This window comes from Scaptodrosophila lebanonensis, unplaced genomic scaffold, assembly GCF_003285725.1.
Source record: "Scaptodrosophila lebanonensis strain 11010-0011.00,11010-0021.00 unplaced genomic scaffold, SlebRS2 tig00000163-arrow-arrow-pilon, whole genome shotgun sequence".
Taxonomy (NCBI): domain Eukaryota; kingdom Metazoa; phylum Arthropoda; class Insecta; order Diptera; family Drosophilidae; genus Scaptodrosophila; species Scaptodrosophila lebanonensis.
This window is the reverse complement of record NW_022060598.1, coordinates 56,112-78,454: the sequence shown is the minus strand read 5'-3', so window position 1 is coordinate 78,454 and position 22,343 is coordinate 56,112. Positions and strand designations below refer to the sequence as shown.

Here is a 22,343-nt window from a genome sequence, read left to right as displayed (position 1 = left end):
TAAGTAATTTATAAACAAATTGTTTCAGTTTTGCCGGATACTTTTTCATAGGCAAACAGCCGTAGGAAACAGAAAGTTTCCTTTTTTTTTATAAATCTGTTGGGCAACAATATGATGATCATATTCTTGAAGTTCATTCTTAATATTGTATATATAAATTTAATTTAATTTAATTTTAGATTGTTGGCACTAATCATAGGATTAAGTTCTACACGTGACTCGGAGTCGCGACTATTGATTCCTAGTCCTTGTTAGTTACTTTTGTAAATTTTTTAAGGTCTGTCTAGACAAACAATAGTCAGTAAGTTGACATTGTAACACTTGATTGTTTTCCTTGAAATGTTTGTACAAAAATTCTTTTTTTCAATTCGCAATTTGTGATAATGCTCGAAATCGTTAGCTTTGTGCTTTTGAAATTGCTGAACTCTTTAGCCGATTAGCTGTAATATAAAACAGTTGTATGACACAATTTGTTTTGAATAAATCAGCTTCGGCTACAGCGGATGAAAATGTTCTGCCCGACTTGACTAAATAAACATAAATAAATTCAACGCTTTCCAGGCAGCGATCAATTCATACTAAAGTTTACCATTTGATCGCCGTCTGAATAAATAAAAGAGCTTTATAAATCTAATAAACAACTAAAGCCAAGCCAAACTATACATTTAGCCGTGTATGTACATGCGATAAATGAAAATGGTAATGAGAATATGTATATGAGAGTATTATAGAGAGGTTTGTAAATACGATAGAGAGTGTGGTTACTAATAGGAAAGGAGAGCACAATTCTACTGAAGCTTTAGCGTTAGGCGCGAATGACGACTGACTAGCTAGGAGATACGTACAATGGCGATGTCATTGGTGAGCCGCCCAGTTTAACTGGCGGCGGTAGTGGTAGCGGTGATGGTGGTGGCTCCTTAACCAGCTGTCCACTGCAATAAGGTAGCGGGAAACGCCAACCGTAAAGACTGCTTGGTTAGATGGTAATTTGGTTTTGTTTCATTGTATTGATTTTTGATTTTGATTTTGATTTTTGGATTGTTGTTGATTTTTGTGTTGGATTGTTGGAACAATATGGTTTACGAGTTGAAAGAATCGAGAGAGATAGTATGGAGTTGGTAAATGAACGTGGCAATGAAAAGGTAATGTGTGTGTGTGTGTGTTTTGTGTTTTGATTTTTCTTCTTGAATGCAGCATTCTCTTTTTTCTGTACTTTTGTTGTTTTGTATTTTATGGTTTTGTGAATGACAAATGATATAGTGATATGTAAACAAGTTATTAGCAAATCCATATATTGTAACCAATAAAAAACATCATTAATAGACTGCCTAAAGAAAAAGTAAGGCTTTGGTCAGACTGGCAAATAGTTTGTACACCAATCTATCGAATTACACAAAACCAATAAGAATTATATACTTATTTGATTTTATGCTATAGCAAACTTCTTTGGCGATTACTTTTAAAAACCTTCTTAAAAGACATATCATTAACAGACTGACTAAATAAAACCACTAGCAAAAAACTAAATCTGTGATCAGATTTGCAAATTGTTTGTACACCAATTTTTCGAATTTGACAATGCCACTAAGATTTCTATACTTACTCTATAACTCTTTAAAGCCTTATTGTAAAATAAAAAAAAATTTGAGTCTGACTATAGCTTGACTGCCTACATTAGGTAAGAGAAAACTTTTCTAAGTGGCCCACTAGGTAAGGCACTTCTTATAGCTCTATATACGCTATGCTGTAATATTAAAATTAAATTGAGCAAATTTCTTTATAAAGGAAAATTAAGTATATATTTACAAACATTAAGGCATGATGAAAAGTTGAAACACGAAAACTGTACTACAAAGGTTAGCTTACTTCAGGGGCTATAGTTTAAGGAAAAATGTAAGAATGATTTCAGATATATGAATAAGTTTTGCAGCTAACACGAATTCTAAAGCGCTCCCAACTCATAATATATCTCGCTGGACTACACCTTAATCTCATAATATTTTATTTAAAAGATTGGTGGTAGGAAAGAGTTTAAAAATATTGCCAGCAATATTTAAACGGAACTAAGCCATTGCTTTGAAAATAGTTTTGTACATATCCTCAACTTTGAAGCCCTATAATTCAGATAACTTTACCAAATTTAAACTTAAAATTGAGTTAAATACAAGTATAAACAAAATTTTTGGTTTATAAAATACGCCTAGCCTTGACTAAAAGCGTGTGATTTACTAGAACAAAATTTTCTAATTTACTATCAATACATATGTTGCTTCAAATATATTTTACTATATTTTTTAAAATATTTAATCAAATATTTAAACATTTCTTTAGCATTTTTTGTATTTTGCAATAAATTTCACTTCTGCTAAGAAGCTTTAAATACATCATTTTAGTATAATTTAAATAGGTTCTTTCACTTTCTTTCGCTCTATTTAATTGGATATACAAATATTTAAGATACAAGAAGCTTTAAAAAAACCTTTGAAATCTTATGTAACTAGCTTCCAGTATAACTTTATTTGTCCGTCTACCTATATGTATATCCAGTTTTATATTTATCTAAGTATTATTAACGATCTTCTGGACTTTTCCATTTAGAAGAAAACACAAAACTATACAGTTGTGGTTAAAAATTGTTGAATTAAATAGGAATTATATTACTTGTCTGGTAGGGAGGGCATGAACGATAGAACCAATAGGTTTGTTTGGGTTTTTAAAAACTAAACTATCGATAGTCACGGCACACTATTGGTGGTTAGATGAATCAAAGAAACTTGCATCTTGAGATATTTCAGAAATATTTGAAAATACAAATGTGTTTTGGAAGCAGTGCCGAGACTATCGTTGGTAATTGCTAGGTATTTTTAAAATCAAGTATAGCTATTGATGGTGCTGCTAGCTGGTACTTCATCACTAAACGAAATATAGCTAAACTTTTCCTAAAAATTACAGACACACAACACACATAAAATCACAACAAATAGACTAGGGAAATAATATGTGAACAATTAACAATATTGAAATGAAAGAATGAGACACTCAATAGAGAAAAAGAAGCAGTGTTGGTGTTTTTTATTATCTTTTGTAGAATCGAACTAAACAGTGTCTGTATTGTGTGGCGAATTGAAAACTTTTTAATATTGCACTAAAATTTAATTGAATTCAAATGAAAGGATGTGTTTTGTAAGTGAAAAATAAAGGAAAGAAACAACATGTTGTGTTGGTTGGTTGTTTTGGTGATGATTTATCTTCATTTTTTTTTTTTTTTTCATCTACAATTTAATTTTAAACGAACATCAATGAGTTTCGATTAAATAGCAACGATTTGGGACGCGCATAAACCCAATTGTATTCGGAATCCAGGCGTTGTGAATTTTGACTTTGTGGCGAATTTAGTTCGTTCGGTCGTTGCAAATAAAATGTGGAAGTGGAAGAATCGAAAAAAATGGGACAGAAAGAAAGGCAAACAAATAAAAGAGGGAAAACGTTTAATTCTCGTTGAGTCTTCACATCATTTTAGTGCAATATTAGATTGTTTCAAACATGTATAGTAGCTCTAGAATGGTGAACTACCATCAACTACCTACTATATAGGTATATTATGTATGGCATAATTAAATAGTTGCGACTGTTTTGCTTACCTGCCCAGTTTCGCCTCGTCGTCTATTTCGGATGGTGAACGTTTCGCCTTGCGGCACATGGTGGCCATTACGCCCATGTGGACGGTCATGCAGCACAGCAGATCGACAATGAAAAGGAGCAGCAGGACACCGCCAACGGCTATGCCCACAATCGCGGCCGATGAGAGCACCTGACGTTCCGCCACTTGGATCACATCTATGCCTGTTTCAAAATGTTCAGAAAAAAATGTGTGGAGGCGGGAGTTGTGGGTGTGTTGATGGTTGCGGGGTGCGGGGTGGTTGGAGAGGATTGGAATGGATTAGAGGTGGTTGTATGCTTGATTAGTAAATTGTCATTTTTCATTTTATACACAGAGCTATTAATCATAAAAGGGATTCGATCGAAAAGAACTATAGAATATGAGTGCTCTTCAAAATTTCTCTACAAAAATATCAACTGCATTTTATTATTAAACTTGAAGTACACTCAAGTCTACTACTCTATCTAACTTTAAGTTACATTTAAGATATGGTTTCCCTTCTTTTTTTTTTGCTTCTTATACATACATTTGCAAGATTCTTCTGCCCCACTTCCTTTGGGGAAGCTTATCTACAATTATGATGGAAACGATGGAACAAAAAAAAAAAAATAAATCCATTCAACTCTGTTGTATTGTTATATACAATTCTAGATAGCTCCACCCAATCACTAGGACTCCTTTGGGGAAGCCTATCTATAATTGTGATGGAAACGATGAAATAAAAAAAAGTCCATTCAACTGTTGTATTGTTATATATGTAAAGTACTAGATAACTCCACCCAATCATTAAGAATCCAAGTCCTTTTTTGAAACCAAAATTTTGTCTTTCGATTCCGACAAGCTTTAAATAAATCGGAAATTATGTTACAATTATTCTTAAAACAAATTAATAAGAAATTCTTAAGAGTTACTCAAAAGTTTAATCCAACTTCAACTCTACTATTGCGATATAGCCGTCATATTAAGTAACATATTTGCAAAGGTATATATAATCTTCGGTGCACCGAAGATGGAGATTTTGGTTAATTCGATTGAATGCCATTTTTTCAATTTGGAATAATTGTTGGCATTTTTCTGCAAGTTATTCAATATTTTTGAACGCTCGAGGTTTATATATTATAGATATTTTACATTTTTGTGTGTGTATTTTGAACAGAAAATTGTTGGAAATGAAAAAATCAACATAAATGAAAAGCAGCCATGAAAGCTAGAAGCCTTAAAGCAAAATGTATAGAAATAATAAGCAAAGGTGTACCAATCGCCAAAGTATTTTAAAAAGCGTTTTGAAAAACTTATAACATAACATCTCTTAATTAGAATCGTGTACAAATAAAACATGCAGCCTTTTGCTTTTTTTTTTAGTTTTGTTGCATTTTTGCATTTTCTTTTGTTTTGTTTTGGAAGAAAGCGGGAAGCGTGGGAGCTTAGCTTAAGAAGACAATTTATTTAGAAAGCTTAGCAGATTTTAATTTGAAAGTTGTGACAGAGAGTATGGGTGTGAGAGAAAGAGAGAGAGAGAGCGATAAAGATAGAGAGAGATATATATAGAGAGAGAGAAAGCACACAAATAAGCACAAATAGTTTTATTCACTAAGAAAGTAAAACAAAAGTTCGCCAATATGCAAAAAAAAGCAAGAACTTAGAATCGAATTTTGCTAAAAATATACACAATTGAAATTAGTTAACAAAATTATAGAATTAGCTTAACATTAAGTGGGGTGTGGTATGCAAATCAAAAGCCGTTCTTGTGTGGTTTACAATTTTTCACAAAAAATTTTCGTTCATACAATACACATAGCTGGAAATGTTTGCTTTTGGGGAAATAGAAACTATAAACATATGTAATTATTAGTGTGTATGTGTGTGTGTGGGGAAAAATTGGATTCAAATACATATATATTATATATAGCGCTGCACGTTTTAAAAGTATTTTGGGTTTCATTTCATGTTTCTTTTGATTTTCTACAATACAGAACAGAAACTCAATTGAAAATATTATGTAGATTAATGCAATAAGTATAGTGTTCTGTTTTTTTTTTGCATTTGTTGGTGTTGCTGTTTTTGTTGTTGTTGTGAGCGTTAAGGCAAATAATTATCATTTCGTTTCTACATATACGCAGTAGCAATTAAAATCGCAGTTCAACTGTTTCTTATTTTTTTCTTGGCATTCAGTTGTTAGTCATTGGCGAAACGAGGAGCATGTCAGTGTGGGGTTAATATTTTAATCACATATGTGTGTATGTACTATGTGTGCGTACGTATGCGTATGTGTAAATAAGTAACAAAAAATGACATGAAAAAAAACATTTTCTAGTAGTATATATGTATGTAAGTAGTAGATAGGTGTTTATAAAGCATTTTGACATTTTCATATTACCTGTCAGCACTTTCTTATGTACAGCAAGATGGCGGCAGCGTCTCACAAACGCATATTCTTTTACAAATTAGTCGGTATAGTTTATAATTATGGTATAAGGATATAAGTATAATACAGAGCAGTTCACATTTCCGATTTAAAGCCCTAGATGCGTAACACCAAGCCACCCCAACAGAAGAGTGTTTAGGATTTGCTCAAGAGTTTTGCAGAAACTTCTTAACAACCATCTGCTCGACTTCGATAATAATGGAAATTACTATAAAGTCGAAAAGTAGAATTTTTGCTGACTATAATATCATATTTAAAAAACCTTTTTATTTCCCAAAAAGTTTTTTTTTTCTAAACAGAAACGAGAGAACAACACTAGTAAGTTTTGATTTGATTTTTTGTATTCTCATTATGTTCTAATGGTCTACTTAACACACTGTGTTTTAGTTCTTTTTCCATTATCGCTGTGGAATTGTCGATTGATGTGCGATGAAAATTTTAAATACATTTCTAAATTTTCCTAACAAAGCACCTTTTTTTTATACTAAGCAAAAAGAACGTATTCTTCTGATCCGGAAGCTTAGCTTTGGGAAATTCCCGTGAGTTAAGAAACTTGATTAACACAGATCGCGAATATCGATTATCGTTGTAGATAACGATAGCGATCGATTCTTGTATTCAAGCAGTTTAAAATTGGGAATCCCCTACGAGGTAAATGACAAAATTCTAAGTTTTAACATAGATCACTCCAATTCTGCTCTAAAGTTCCTTTTTCGACATAGAATTTCAATTTTTTTGTTGATACAGTAAGTAGAAATATCTTTCATGCACACACACACATATAAGTATAGAGAGAGGCTTCTTTTTTTGTTCAAGATTTGTCTTTATTACCCAAAATGAACCGCTTAATTGTTAGGCTTGTTTTTGTTTTATGTTCTCGTGTTTACAACATTTATGACAAATATGCGTTTATCTACCATGCTTTTTTTTCTTTTGGTTATGTGTGTGTGTGTGTTAGTGTTGGTGTGCGTGCCGCGGGAACTCAATCGAAAGGTGTTTCTAAAACTGCATAACTAAACCTCTAGTGTTGCAGTTTTACGCGATTTTAGTCGCAGTCGCTTAATTATAAGTTGTCTCGCCTCGATTGGATTCCCTGCCGCGCACGCTATAGCGGGATTTCGTGTGGGTTTTCAGCATAAAACGTATTTACATATTCTGATATAATGCTTTGTTTTTTTTTGTCTTTTTTTAAACACCTTGCTTGCTCTCTCCAACATATTTTTCATGATTTGTGTCAGCTTAGGCGTTTCTTTCTTTCCTTTGGAGGGAGCATGTTCATTTCTTCCTTTACCTATTTAAGTATGTATGCATGTTTGTTAATTATATTTAACTATTTTGCGTTTTCCATAAATATAATTCACTTATATTCTTGTGGTTATCAAAAAACACTTGTACTAGAAAAAAAAAAAAACACACGCGTCCTCCTCAGCAACGTTAGGCGGGCTGAATTAATCACTAAATTTATATCTATATGTATAAGTAAGTAGTGTATAGTTATAAACTGCATTATGTATATATACTTGTATATATATACTGTATAATATATATTGTATGTATATAATTTGCTAGAAAAAGGTAGTGTACTAAAAAATTGTATACAGGAATATTTTGTCTATTTAAAGGTTCAAACGCATACTATTTGATTTGTTTTGTTTTGTTTTGATAGTGGTAAGTTTTTCAAATTGAATTTTTGGTCTTACAATTACTTATTCCATTTATGCGCGTCCAATGAGCATATTTTTTTTTTTTTTTATTAATTCCATTTTTCTTATTAAGCTTAATACACCATGTGAACAAATTCGTAGTTGGAAACGTGTATGTTGTTGGGCAAGAAAGAATTGTGCAGAATTGTTTCGTGCGATCTTCTTCTGCAGTACGGTGGTCAGTCCAGATAATGGATTCCATTTCATTTGACTATCCGGCCCAAGATTCTGATATTAACTTGATTTATATATTATGTGATGATTTTTGTTTTTTTTAAACACTTATTGTCGCCTCAACGTATACTTTTAAAAAGTGAAATATATAATGGAAACAAAACCAACAACAAAGTCGGATAAGGTCGACGAGTTTCAAGCAGTGCAGTTTTCAAAACAACTGCTTTGTAAGCGAACAGCTTTTAGAGATGAGCAACACCGTTATGCTAGTGATGGTTAATAAACAATATTAAGTGAATTAACTTCTTGGAAGAATCAAAGTTTGCTTGCTTTTCAAAATCGAAATACTACTTATTTGAAAGCGATCACACATGTGTATAGGTTTTTTTTTTTTTTTTTTTTTTGGAAGAGTTGCAAATGCACGATTTCTTAATATAAGATGTCAGCTTCAAATGGCGAGCATTCCATTTTTTGATATGATAAGTATCGGTGCTCATCTCTATCAGTAGTTTTGGCCGTCACTGAAATTCCTTATAGCATTAATTAATTTAATTGGCTAGCACAAAAATTGCAATTGAAGCTATTCATATTATTATATACGCGTATGTTTATAGATTTTAGCTAAAATTGTTGTTCCTTTATGTACTCTTTTATTTTGGCAGTGTTTATTTCACATGGTTTCTTGGGTTCTCTAATTATTTATGCATGTTCTTGACTAAAACAAAAAAAAAGGACTCTTAAGGAAGCAATATGAATAAAATATCGCCCGTTCGGGTGTGTATAATTAAGTAACAAACTCACAATTTAGTTAGAGCGAAACAACACTTGCTTAGATTTACAAATATTTATGTAGGCATATGCTAGTGGCTAGACATATGTACATACTGCTGTTGTTAATATAATTAATTAATTTATTTTGGCATTATTTCTTTTATTTTCACTTTTGTATTTTGTACATTTAATGGAATCATATCGTAGAACAGGGAAGTACACACACACTTACGAGTACTTAATAGAAAGGAAATGCCATTTAAAACCTCCTCAGCATTTGGTTGAGCAATGCCTTTTTTTTTGGGTTTTTTTTTAAATATAAACTACATACACATACATCAACATTTTGGTTTGAGATTCCACTGAGCACACACAGAAGTTCCATTTAATCGCTAGTTATATGTTTCCATTAATATTTACACGTCTCTGCACACACAATGACAAAAAAAAAAAAATAGTAGTAGAAACAACAACAAACAGAACAAAAAATCAAACAGTAGTTAAAAGGAAAACAAACAACTGTGAAGAAACGATGAGTAGAGCTGGAGGGAGCTCTGCTGCGGTTGCTGCTCCTGTGGGAGAGTTAGTAGCGGTGGCTGCGGCGGCGACGGCGGCGGCTGTGGCTGCTTGAACACTGCTTGTGCTTAATGTGGCGTCGTCAGCAGTGTGACGATAAGCAGTAGGAATATGGAGGCTGCGCATGCGTTGCTGCTCGCTGATGAGAACGGGTAGGGATTGTCTGTTGTTGTTGTTGTTGCGATTTCAATTTGTTTCGAAGCCGATGTTGCATTTCATAGATTTTATAATAGTTTTTTTTTTTTTTTGATTTTTATACGATTTATAAAATAGAGCATTTTTGGTTTGTGGTTTTGCACACAGCATAAAAGAGAGAAAAAACAAAGAAAAGTAGTAGAAGAAAAAAAGGAAGAAAAGGAAACACACAAAAGAATTTTTCTTTGTTGGTTTTCGCACAAACAGGAATTTTGTTGTTATTGTTATTTGTTACTGTTATTGTTGTTGTGGTGGTTGTTTTTTTTTTTTGCAGCGAGGCGACAAGGGCGTTACAAAATTTGGCGACGACGCTGACAATAGGATGTGGCTTACCATTTTGGCATGTTACTGTGTTTCTATGTATGTATATGTATGTATAGTTATAGATATATAGTATGTGTGTGTGTGTTTGTGTGGGGGGGGGTGTTCTGTTTTGTTGTTGTTGACTGTTCGTTTTGGGTTAGTTACGAGCATGGTTAAGGGCATCTGTGGTTAGCGGTAGTTTTCGAGTGTGTTTCTGAAGTGTTCGGCTTTTCGGCTTTTTGCCCTTTCTTTATTTTTTTGGATTAAAAAAAGGGCGCTCTCTACTTTTGCAGTGACTCTCAAACGTTGCGCACAAAGAAGTGCGCCATCTAAAAATTTTGTGGGCCTAATTGTTATGTGTACATAATATTGTTACTATAATATTTTTATGATGTAAATATACATATATTAAATGCAGACACTAAATAGGCATATTGGTTAGGCATAAATTATGTTCGCTTTGGAATAATTTCAAATCATATGATAATAGTAATACTAATAATAATAGGTGTATCATGTATAGAGATTAAAATATAGTATATGTATATACAATTCATAACGAAAAGGCGCGCGCACACACACACACACGATTAAGCCAGCTTGAGAGTATGCATACAGTTTGAGAGTCATTTGCTTAAACTACACACACGCATGGATAGATGGAAAGAGCAACATAAAGAGCACATATGTTTGTATGTATGTGTATGTGAGCGCAAGTTGAAACACAAAAGAGAGAACAGTGTGACACAGCGACAACATAGTTAGGCAAGCAGCTAGATAAAGAGATAGATAGAGCAAGTGAGAGACAGAGACAGAGAGATTGAGAGAGAGAAAGAGAAGGCATAGACACACGACAAACAAACAGCACGCGTTCCACGATAATAATAATAGTAATAATAAAAAGTATTGCATATGCAAATTACAATTATGTATGTATTGTTTTTTTTTTCAAAATTTTATTCAACTTTTTTAATTGCTTAATCAAAAATTTAACTAAAAAAGTAGGCGCAGTACACATAAAAAATTTAGAAGGAAACTAATGATTCAAAACATAAAAGGCATGTAACTAATTGTTGCGTTTTATAACTAGAAATTTTACATTAAACAAAGTAATGTTCCACATATTATGTAGTATAAAAAAAATTACATATAATTTTTCAATTGCAATGTTAAGAATGCACACACAAAAATATAAACAATATTGTTGTCTAGTCTATTGATTAGTTTCATTATTTTTCAATTTGAAATGAGAACTCAAAACTGTTAATTATTCTTATTTTCAATATATGTAGTATGGTTCTGTTTCTGTTTCCGTTTCTGTTCATCTTCTCTAGTCATAAGTAGTGTGTGGCTTGTAGTTGTAAATTAATTTATAATTAAGTAAATGCTTATGCAGTGTAGTAAAAAAAAAAAATATTTAAGCTAAATTTTAAAGAATAGCAATGATTTGAAATCAATTTCTAGGGCGCGCCGCTCGTTTCTGCTTCTAACATCGTATGTCGCATACAAAAGAGGGTCGACACACGTATAGTACATAAGAGTGTAGAGTATGTTGCATATTTTATTTATTTCTTTTACTTTGAATTATTTCTCTTCTTTTTTTGGGGACAACGGACAAAGTACAGTAAAGTAGTTACATTTTAAGTATATAAATTAATTAAAATTAATTAAGGAGCGGTAGATACAAAATATGTGATGAGTTGAGTGCGAGTGCAGGAGGAGAGTTACGATACGATACGATTACGTATGCAATGAGCGCGACAAGGATACACATATAGTTTTGCATATGGGGAGAAGGGAGAGAGACAGTGAGAGAGCACATGAGCGTGCGCCCAAAAGTTGGCTTTCAATGCATATTCTAAATCGTTACCTTTGCAAATGCTTATTAAATGCGTTGCACACTTTATTTACTTTGACATTTTTCGTTCAGTGTATTCGACTAAATGCGCTGAGTCATGGATTGAGTAAAGGGTCAGGCTGTGGAACCAGGAATAATCAATCAGTTCTAAACAGGTTGGCGCTCAGAGCGTCTTTAGCGAAATTATAAATCGATAGCGGGTTTGCTTGTTCAACTCTTTCTGCGTGGAATGTACAACTGACATGAATCGATAACATTTCTTATCGATAACAAGTGTAATTAGCGGGTTAGAGCATTAACGAAACGCACAAAAGCATGCACAGTTAAAAAAACAAATTTAAAAACAATATTTGAAATAAATTTTGAATAATGTCCAACCAAAATATATATAAAAAAAAAAAATTATCTTCAATAAAACAACAACACACACACACTGAGTAAAAAAGTTGCAACGCAAAAAGTAAACACTACAAAAATGTATGCAAAGTTATGATAGATTTAAATATATATAGATATATATATATTCTTTTTTGTTTTTTGTATATATGTATGTAAATATAAAGATATGTAAAAGTAAGTATATAGAGATTTTTCACTTTCGAATATTTATATATATATATATACTTGTAATGATTTCTTCTGATTTTGTTAAAACTGAAAAGCTTGAAAGGTTTTCTTTCGCGTTCGATTCGATTTTCAGTTACTTCGATAACGATAAATATTTAGTCGCAGATCGATAGATCGTTGCATTGATAGACAAATCGATTGATCTGACTATTATTTTAGACTAACATTGAGGCTAAGACACTAAATAATGTTATGCTTATTGTTGTGACCAGCGTAATGATAGCTGTTGTTGTTGTTGTGATTGTTGTTGTTGATGTAGTTGTTGTTGTTGAACTTGTGAGATGTTTGTGTAGCGAACTGACGCCGGAATTGAAGCCGGCCGAGTACAACATATTGTCGAGATTATTTTTAGCGGATTCGGACTCACCTCGTGTCGTCTTCATAATGATGGAGGCGGGCGATGAATAGCCGATGGCATTGTGCGCTTTCAGCTCGATGCGATAGTATGTGTTGCCACTGAGCTGAGACATCTCATAGGAGGTGGTCTCAACCACTTCAACCGTATTGCACTGATTCTCCAACTCGTGCCAAGTGCCGGCCATTTTGACGCCCTGTGAGGTGAACGGTAAACGAGAATTTTCATTTAGAGCATTTATTTAATAGCATTTTAGTTTAATATTAGTTTTACAAAGGTTTCACTACTTTTTATGAATTGTTTACGCCCGTACGTTTGTCCGTCTGGATGAACCCTTGAATTTCGGAAATGGGTGAGCGCACATTTACCAAACTTGGTATGTAGACTCTCCTAGTCCCAAGGCAACACGAGTTTATTTTATTTTTTGGATTTTCCCCGTTCTTCCCTCTGGTACAGAGTACCATCAATTATACCCAGATCAATACCCATATTTTAAAAGCTACCAATATTTTGTTTCAAATTTGATCTAAATCTGTCGATTCTAAGAAAAATTATTAGCGAAACTAGTTCACTCAGCGCCGGACATTTGTCTGGGTACAGGAATTGCTCTCTTTTGATCGACATGGACAAAAAATAAGTTTTCCCAAGAAACTGTTGGGCTTTTCTTAACTCTAGGGCTGCTTTGTTGTTCTTCGATTTTCAATATCAATGCATTCTTACCGGACAGTATTTGATCTGATAGCGATCGATGGGCTCGCCATTGTCCGCTGGCACGCTCCAGCGCAGCTCGAAGTGATCGGAGTAGGGCGAGACAACCACCGGTTCTTCCTTATCGTTCTGCACGGGATTATGCAGCGGCTTGGGCTCTTCGGGGGCTGAACGGCGCGGTGTCGACTGCTGCTGATTGACGCCCCAATTGCCAAGACCGACTTGATTGCGTGCCGCAAATCGGAAATTGTACATAGTCTGTGGTCGCAGACCCTCGACGATGTATGGCGAGTCCGGTGACCAGCTGCGATTAAGCGCCGTAGACCAGTCCGGATTGAAGGCCTCCTTGTACTGCACACTAAACGCCAATATGGGGAGACCCAGTTCGGTGGGTGGGCCGCGTATGTCAAAAGTAATGGTGGTGGCCGTCAACTGTTTCGGTACAGCAGCCGAGACAAAGTCCGGGACGTGCGCCTCCTTCAGCTGCATGTCGTGCTCGGCGGAGCCGTGTATGTTTGTGGCAATGCACTTATAGGCGGAGTAATACTGACGTGCGATCGGATGAACAATGAGATCGCTGCGTGGTCCAGAGCCGACAATCACCAGATTTATGTCGTACAAGTCCTTGATGTTTCGTCCATTCCAGCGCCATTCGATTGTGGCGTTCGGTATACCCATTGCCAGACAGCTGAGGTTCGCCTTGCGCTGGTCCCAACTGAACACGGGCGGCAGCTCCTTCATCTGTGTAAAGTCTGGCGGGAACTCAACGGTAATGTGTCCTGTTTTGAACGCTGTGTCGCCCTTGTTGCGCGCGATGCACTGATAGAGACCATCGTCGGTGCGACGTGAGCGCGCAATGCGCAGAGTGCCAGTGCTCTCGCCTTGCTCCTCATCGAAAAACTGATCCAGGGTGATGCGTTCATCGTCGTCCTGCACGCCGGCCGAATATTCATTCTCAGTGCCCCAGCGACGGAAGGTGATGGCCGGTGCGGGACGTCCCTTCGCGCGGCAAGTGATGGCCACCTCCTTATTACTTACACCGGTCACATTGTACAGTTCATAGACGGAGGGTCGGACCAGCACATTAAGTTTGGTCTTCTGGTCAACCACGCCGGCGGCATTCTTGGCAATGCACGTGTACATTCCATAATCATTCTGGTTGATAGAGTTTACAGTGAGCAGTCCAGTTTGCGGATTGACCTGGAACCGATCGGCCGTCGCCACATTCGTTTGGTCTGAGTCCTTAATCCAACTAATCTCAGGGACTGGTTTTCCAATCGCTGTGCAGTTGGCTGCAAACGGCTTGCCCTCAATAGCCTCCAGTGCAGTAGGCAGAACCGTAATCAGCGGTCTAATGTATACCTCCACGCGTATGGTGCGCTCCAACAGTTCGCCCGTTTCAATGACAGCTGCACGGCAGGTGTAGATGCCATCATCAGTCTCCTGTACATCCCGTATGAGCAGTCCATGCGTCTGCACCACATACTTCTCGCCCGTACGTATCTGCAGTTGATTTTAAATGAGTATTAGTGTGCTGCTTAGCTTGAGGCATTGCTTAGCTCTACTTACCGGATCGCCATTGCGGAGCCAGTCAATTGTGGGATTCGGATCGGCCTTCACCTCACACTTCACCACATAGTCCTCACCGAGTATGGGATATTGATTCTCCGGCGCATTAGTCCAGGTAATGGCCACTGTAAAATAGAAAAAGAGACATTAAGTTACAGGGTTGCAAGCAACAGAAATGAGTTGAAGCTTACAATCGATACTAATAATTATTTATAGCAATCTTCATTTATAACTTAAATTGGTTCTGGGCTTACACTGAAGCTATAAGTGTTTCTACCAATAGGATCTGTAGTTAGGTTTCGATATTAATTAAAATGAAAGCCACTCTACCTGACTGCCTATTCAATAGGCATCAAACTGTAAAATGTTGTTTGAGTTATTTAAAAAGTGGTTTTGAAAAATTCGACCCAAAAATTAGGAAAAATTGCGTTTAACATTTGTATAAATAATCGAAAATAAAATTTACAAAACAAGGTCGTCCGGACCTGTTGTGCCCCAAATTAATTTGGGAATATTTGATCCATAAGTGGGTTAAATTTGGAGATTAAATTTGTAAGCAGTAAGTGGGGTGAAATAGGGGCTTTAATTTGTAAGCAGAATTGAAAAAAGTAAGCTCTGGCAACTTCCAATATCAGCTAAAAAATTGAATAGGTAAAATTTGACTTGCAAGTGGGGTCAAATTTGTCAGCTAAATTCAAAATAAATATAAAAAAATATTAAGCTCAGCCAACTTCTGACTGCAGCTTAAATAACTATACAAAAAAAAAAACTAGTCTTGAGAAAATTTAACCCAAAAGTGGGGTAAAATTGCTGTTAATTTTACAAAGTATGCTCTGCAAACTTCCTATATCAGCTTAAAATTATCAATAAATGTTTTTGTCACAAAATGGGGATAAAGAAGGCGTGCAAGGGTTTAAAAAAAATGTGAAAAGTGTCGGATAATAGTGCTGCTCCACGTGCTGCTCCATTTGTCAGCTATTTTCATTAAAATATATTTATTTTTTCCATGCCTCAGAGACTCAAAATTGTGCTGCAATGCAACTAAGTTCGGGTGGTGCCTTAGGTTAGAGAGAGGGAGAGCCCCAACAGATATCAGTTGCATCTTCTTTTTCACAACTTTACAACTCAATAGAAATAAAACCAACTGGCCGATTGATTTGTCATTCAATACAATGCAACAACATTGCAAGCTCTAGCATTGACATGCTGGGTTTACATTAAGAACTTGTCAAGAGCATCGTCCACAAATTTAAGCCAAAGGTGTGTGCAAATTGTTTGATTTTGCCTCACAGTCAGTCACACACACACAGATACACACTCACACAGACATGCTTGACAAGAGCTAAGGAAATGCTGAGTGTCAAGTGCTGAGGAAGCGGGCGACTGTAATACGTGTGTGTGTCGACAAAAAATAACAACAACAACAATGTGTTGGACACTGCACATGGACACGGCGTGTACGTGGCGTATACGTAATATAATTTTAAACAAACTGTCAGGCGCATAAAAGCAATTCAAGCATCAAGCGAAAAATCCTAGACATGTGCGCGTATTTGTAAGCGACTTCAGATTGCAAGTGTGCGTGTGTATGTGTGTGTGTGTGTGTGTGGGTGAGTGTGTTGAGGCAATGCAGCCCAGTTAACGCCAGCTGCCTCACTTTAAGGATCACTAACGAGCCAGAGTCAAAGTCTGGGCGTCTACACGTTGAGGCAACCGACGCGCCAGGCATGCCAATAAATCTATGCTGCAGTCGAGTTCCAGATCGAAATTGAAAAAAAAAGAAGAAAAGAAAAACGAAGCGAACTGTAAGCTGAAATTCCTAAATCAAATACTTACACACACAATCCAAATACAAACAAGGCAACAGCAGCTAAGCAGCCAAGCAGCCGAGCAACCGAGCGGGGCGACCACTCAGCCAGGAAATCGAAGTTGAGTCCAATGCTAAGGCGCAAAGGAAAATATTTTCCACTCTGACACACAGCCAGAGACATAAAGAAAAACTGCACACACACACACCCTCACACACCCTCACACACACGCACACACACATACACATGTTTAACAACATATCGTTAGGTTGAGAACTTTGTTTCGGCCATTGCCTACTTTTCTGCGCCATCAATTGAATCTGAAAATCAACTATTAAGGTTTCTTGCAGCCACTCAAAATCAATCTACAACAAAAAGTAACCAAATATACCAAACAATATACGTTTATATTTGTTGCAAAAAACTTCAAATTGTATTTGGTAGTGAGCTTTTTCTTTTCTTATTCTGAATTGCCCCACTAGGTGCGTTTTTCATTGAGGTTACGATAATTACTATTTTGTTGAGCCCCTCTTGAGTTTTCTTTGAGTAGATGGAAGTTGTAGACACTCAGAAGAGAGAAGAAATACGAACGTTTAAAATATAATAGGAAAAACTAACCAAGATTCTTCGCCTGAATATTGATTGCCATTTTGTGTTTTTTGTGGCTGCCTGACAAATTGTCAATACCTTGTTTTCATCTGCTTTGCTTAAGAAATTCAAAAATGGAGTCTGCCTTAAGTATTCCAATACACGAAAAACTATTTTATCTGAAATAGCTTAATTTTATTGCGCACTATTGTAATACCAAAAAAATGTTGAACTTTAAGTTTTTGACGCAACAAAATTCTTGACGGAACAAAATTCCTTATGATTCGAAATTAAATAATTTGTAACATTTCTAGAGCATTAGGAGTGCCACGCCTTTTTATGCAAGAGCTGCTATTATTTTGATTCTGAAATAATTGGGACAACAACAACAAGAAGTGCAGAAAAAGCAAAAGTAACAAGAAATTTTATTGACATGGGGAGAAAGAAAGAAAGGTAAATAAAAGGAATCACAAGAATACAGGAGAAGAGTAATATTATTTATTTCATTATTTTATATTGAAATTTGTTTAGGACTAGTACAAAAAAAAAAAAGGTTTCCATTTGGGGTTTCTGTTTCATTTTGTAAACCTATTGAAGGAAATCCACCCGTTGACTTATTAACTGATTTTTCCTATGGTAGCTATAACTTGTGTAAAGAATTTATTAAAAATTCAAAACACTCTGAATCTGTTTAGGATTACCTAAAAAAAAATGTCCATTTAAGGTGTCTGTTTCATTTTGAAAACCTATTGAAGGAAAGTAGCCCGCATGACTTATTAACTGATTTTTCCTATGGCAGGCATAACTTGTGTAAAGTATTTATTAAAAATTCAAAACAAACTGAATCTATTTAGGAATATCTTTAAAAATAAATGTTCCATTTGGCATTTCTGTTTCATTTTGAAAAAAATATTGAAAACTAGCTCGCATGACTTACTAAAGGATTAAAGGATTTATTATAAATTCAAAACAATCTGAATCGGCTCAATTGCTGAAAAACTTATTTGGCAAAGTTGGTTGCGTCTGTTTTCGCTCCTCTATCTGCATTGACTGCACACATTTACACAATTACAATGCACAATAATTGGTTTTTCTAGATTTTTTGGGGCTTTTACCTTAAAAGTAATTTCAAATTTTTTGTTACAAATTTTTTTTTTTTTTTTTGAGGGCTGGGTAAATGAAATCAACTAATTGGCAATTGAAATTGCTGGCAAAATGCTGGGAATGCTGCAATTGATGGGCAAAAAATTGTTGCCTGCTTGCAGGCGCATCGGCATTTTTTTCCTTTGCAACTTGTTCGATTTTGCAAAACACAACAACAATAACATGTGTAGTGAGTGCAAATATTTACAGTTTATTTATAAATCAATGTAATAACAAGCTGTCCGGCTGTCTGTCGTCCTGTCTGTTTGTTGGCAGACTGTCAAGCGCACGCAAAAATACATACAAACACACACACACACACACACGCACACATGTACAATCATGCACACACATGCACTAACATGCTTGTGTACACACATAGAAGGCGGCAGGCAGGCAGGCAGTAAGCCAAAAGTCTTTGAAGCCAAATACTTATGTCCGGCAAACCGAACGGGAAAGTTGTGTAAAAACATTTTCTATTTTCAATTTTATTGGCAGTCTAAGGCCATGAGGTGCTGCTGCTGAGTGTTTGTGTCTCTCTCTCTCTCTCCATCGCTCTCCCCATCTCTCTCCCTATCTGTTTAGGCAACATACAAAATAAATAAAAGTTGCAAGACGCTGCTGCGCTGCAGGCGCCGCAAAAGCTGTTTTCGTCTCTTTCGACTTCTTTATTTCTTTTCTTTTCTTTTATTTATTTTTTTTTCAGCTTAGCCAACGGCAAACAAACTGCATGTTATTGTTGTTGTTATTGTTGTGCCACATTGCTGCACATTGTCGAAGCGTGTGAGATTTTGTTGAGCAAACACTTTACGCCACTGACGTCCTGATGGGCAGCAGGATACTTCCACCACCAACATAACATGCCCAGGCAGAGTCCGCAGTGTCAGCAGCAACATTGCAATACCAACAACAACAACAAGAACAACAACAACAGCTTCAGTAAAAAAGATGAACTAGTTTACGATTTCATTATTAGTTTGAACAACGACAACGAGAACGTTGAAGAAAAAAGTCATACGCCCGCTGCTCGGCCTGAGCTTCAATATAACTCGACTTATTGAAAAAGTTCTGCTGCACAACACACACACACACACTCACACACATTCGCACACTCACACACACAGGCACACACTTAAAAACGGAAAAATAAAATAAAAAATAAACAGAAACAAACTCAACAGCAACTGTGTGCGGCAAGCACAAGTTATTAAAAAAAGCTGCAGCGGTTCTGAAAATTCGATTTGTTGGCCGCTTTGGACGACACTCGACTTTCTCTCTCTCCCTATCTCCCCCTATCTCCCTCCCTAACTACAAGTTACTGCCCAACAATAAGATTTGACAAGTTATATGTATATGTATGTGCTTATGTGTATTTTAGTTTATGGCTATGGGACATGTGTCTTCCAAGACATACAGCCCCCAAGTTTGAAAAAGCGCAACTCATCTATTTGACTTGTCTCCACCATTTAGCTTTTGTTGTTAACTGCAGTTGTTATGATTCTTTTATGGCGCACAGACTTAGAAAACCTGTACACGAAAAGACATTGAAAAACTTGAAAAAAAAAAAAAACAACTAACTAGGAACTGGAATGTTGTGGCAACTGAGACTGATTTCGCCTCAATTCATTTAGGTTTTCATCAATTTTGGAATCATAAAACGTTTCTCTCTGGTTTTGATTAAATTTGAAGGAGTAATGTTGCATTTCTCAAGTAAATTTTATGTTTCCAAAGGCCCCGAGTTGGGGTAGATTTTGCTTAGCTCCATAAAGATTAGGTTTCGCCTTCCCAAGTCCACCAAAATGTTGTCTATAACAGTGCGAAACATATATGAAAGCTGGAGCAAGCAAAGGTATTCTACATTCTCTAGATTTAGTTCTTAATATAATTAATAATTATAATAAAAATAATTAATATTTTTGGCACCTTGCTACTGAGAAGAACATTCATGCAAAGGTATTTTCAAAGGTAATTTGCTGGATTTAGTTCTTAATATATTTTTGGCACGGCATGGTTCATAAGCAGAGTTAAGCAGTGTTGTTGCAGTGCAAAATGCTAGTTAGAAACTGCTTGGACACAGTACATAAAATTTTGTTTACCTCAAAAGTGGGCTATATTTTCTTTTTAAATCTTGTTTAGCAGAGAAAGCCAGCAAACCTATGCTTCCTTTTTTTTATAAAATTTTATATACAGTTTGTTAAACTAGTATTCTGCTACCAATATGGCAGCTTAAGCTAGTTGCAAATTAATATATAAATATAAAAAAGCTTCCTTTAAAATTCGCTAAATAACTTCCCAAAAATGTAGTTGTTAAGCCAAAGTCGAAATCTTAATCTTTGCAAAGCAAAACAGAGAGAGAGAGAACATTTTATTCTAAAGTACTTAAAAGTCGTGTTTTTCTGCGCATTGAACATATTTTTTTCCTAATCATCTGGACATAATGTCGTATTAATGCCGTGTAATCTCTTTTTGGATTTGTTACGTATGGAGAAAAGAAAATGGCTATTGGTGTCCTTTTGAATTCAATATCAAATATTTGTATACACATATGTACATGGGTGCTTTGAAATGCGTTTAATCATCAAATGATTACTCAATCTGAGAGTGTTTAACATTCAATTCTGTTAAGTTGATCGCTGTAGGTTTGATTTTGTTGCCTAACTTGAATGCTATTTAGAGCTTAGAAAATGGATACTGACCAAGGCAATCAATATTATTTTGTTTGGCTATAATTTATTTCGTTTGGTACAAAGTGAGCAAAAGGCACACACACAGAGACATACTCATATATACATTCGTAGACGAAATCAAATTATTTAGAAATATATGTGTTTGTACAAGCAAGCATTCATAATGCTTTATAAATATTTATCATAAAAGCTTTAAGTTTGTCAAATCAACATTATTAATTCCAATTACATGGTCGGGCAAAAGCAACAACAATTACGCCAGTTTAGAGCTTCCGCCTGTGCATTCGAAAGGAGGAATGCCTTGCAGTCACTTCAATGGAATTTCCCACAAATACATTTTGCCATTTATGCATACATATACATATACATATACATATACATATACATATACATATACATATATAATACTATATATCTTTTATTAATACGTTTTGCATGTTCACATATTTTCAAACTAATTCGCTTTAATGCCTTAAATGAATGGCAGCAATGCAGTGCAGACAAGTGGCTGAATACTTGTGTGTGTGTGTGTGTGTGTGTGTGCTTCTTTGTGTGTGTGTGTGTGAGTGTATCTTTTAATAGACAGACTAACATGCTGCACAAAGTGAGTTAGAAAGCGGTGTAGTGCGGGAGTGGATTAGCGATGAGGAATGTGGAATATGTGCGTGATTATGCAAAATTGCGAAATGTAAAACACATTCGTCCCGCAGTCCCGCTGTCCCGGCTGTCCCGGCTGTCCTCATTTGAACAAGTCTCAGCACGTCAAAGGATTTGTGGAAGATAATTTAAAATAAGGTCCTGAGACATTACAAGTGTGTATTTAATTTTCTTGCTTGCTTTCAAGGACTGCAGCATCTGATATATCATTTTTCTGATTAATTCTACGCTTGGATATCGAATTCACGACGCAGCCACGCCGGTACTGACTGCGCCTTTCTAGCTACTAAAAATATGTAAGAAATGATTGTTGGGTAGAAAATGGTTATCGCTTTTGCTTATCGAGCTAGAAAACCGCTACAAAATGGCTTAAAAAAGCGCTATGACTAGGTAGAAAACCCGCTAGTAAATTGCAAGGAAAACAATTTTTAGTAGCCGAAAATGTCTAAAAAACCCACTAAACATAGTTCGAAAAACCGCTTGAAACGCCGTTAATTTCTAGCTATAAGACCCGCTAAAAATAGATAGAAATGTT

At 35.5% G+C, this 22,343-nt stretch overlaps 1 protein-coding gene across 6 annotated transcripts in view; it reads right to left on the bottom strand.

Annotated features, from left to right (window-relative positions):
- Positions 1–22,343, bottom strand: part of LOC115629724 (fasciclin-2) — a 39,869-nt gene that overhangs the window by 1,519 nt on the left and 16,007 nt on the right. For 2 of the 6 annotated variants that reach the window (XM_030526252.1, XM_030526253.1), the window contains 5 exons: positions 14,926–15,050; positions 13,369–14,859; positions 12,661–12,844; positions 3,642–3,843; positions 846–932 (listed from right to left, as the gene is read on the bottom strand). In XM_030526252.1, coding sequence (XP_030382112.1) covers positions 846–932; positions 3,642–3,843; positions 12,661–12,844; positions 13,369–14,859; positions 14,926–15,050 — 2,089 coding nt within the window. Of the gene's footprint in view, positions 1–845; positions 933–3,641; positions 3,844–8,873; positions 9,474–12,660; positions 12,845–13,368; positions 14,860–14,925; positions 15,051–22,343 lie in introns of those variants that run through there. The other 4 variants (XM_030526254.1, XM_030526255.1, XM_030526256.1 and 1 more) reach the window with 2 other exon arrangements.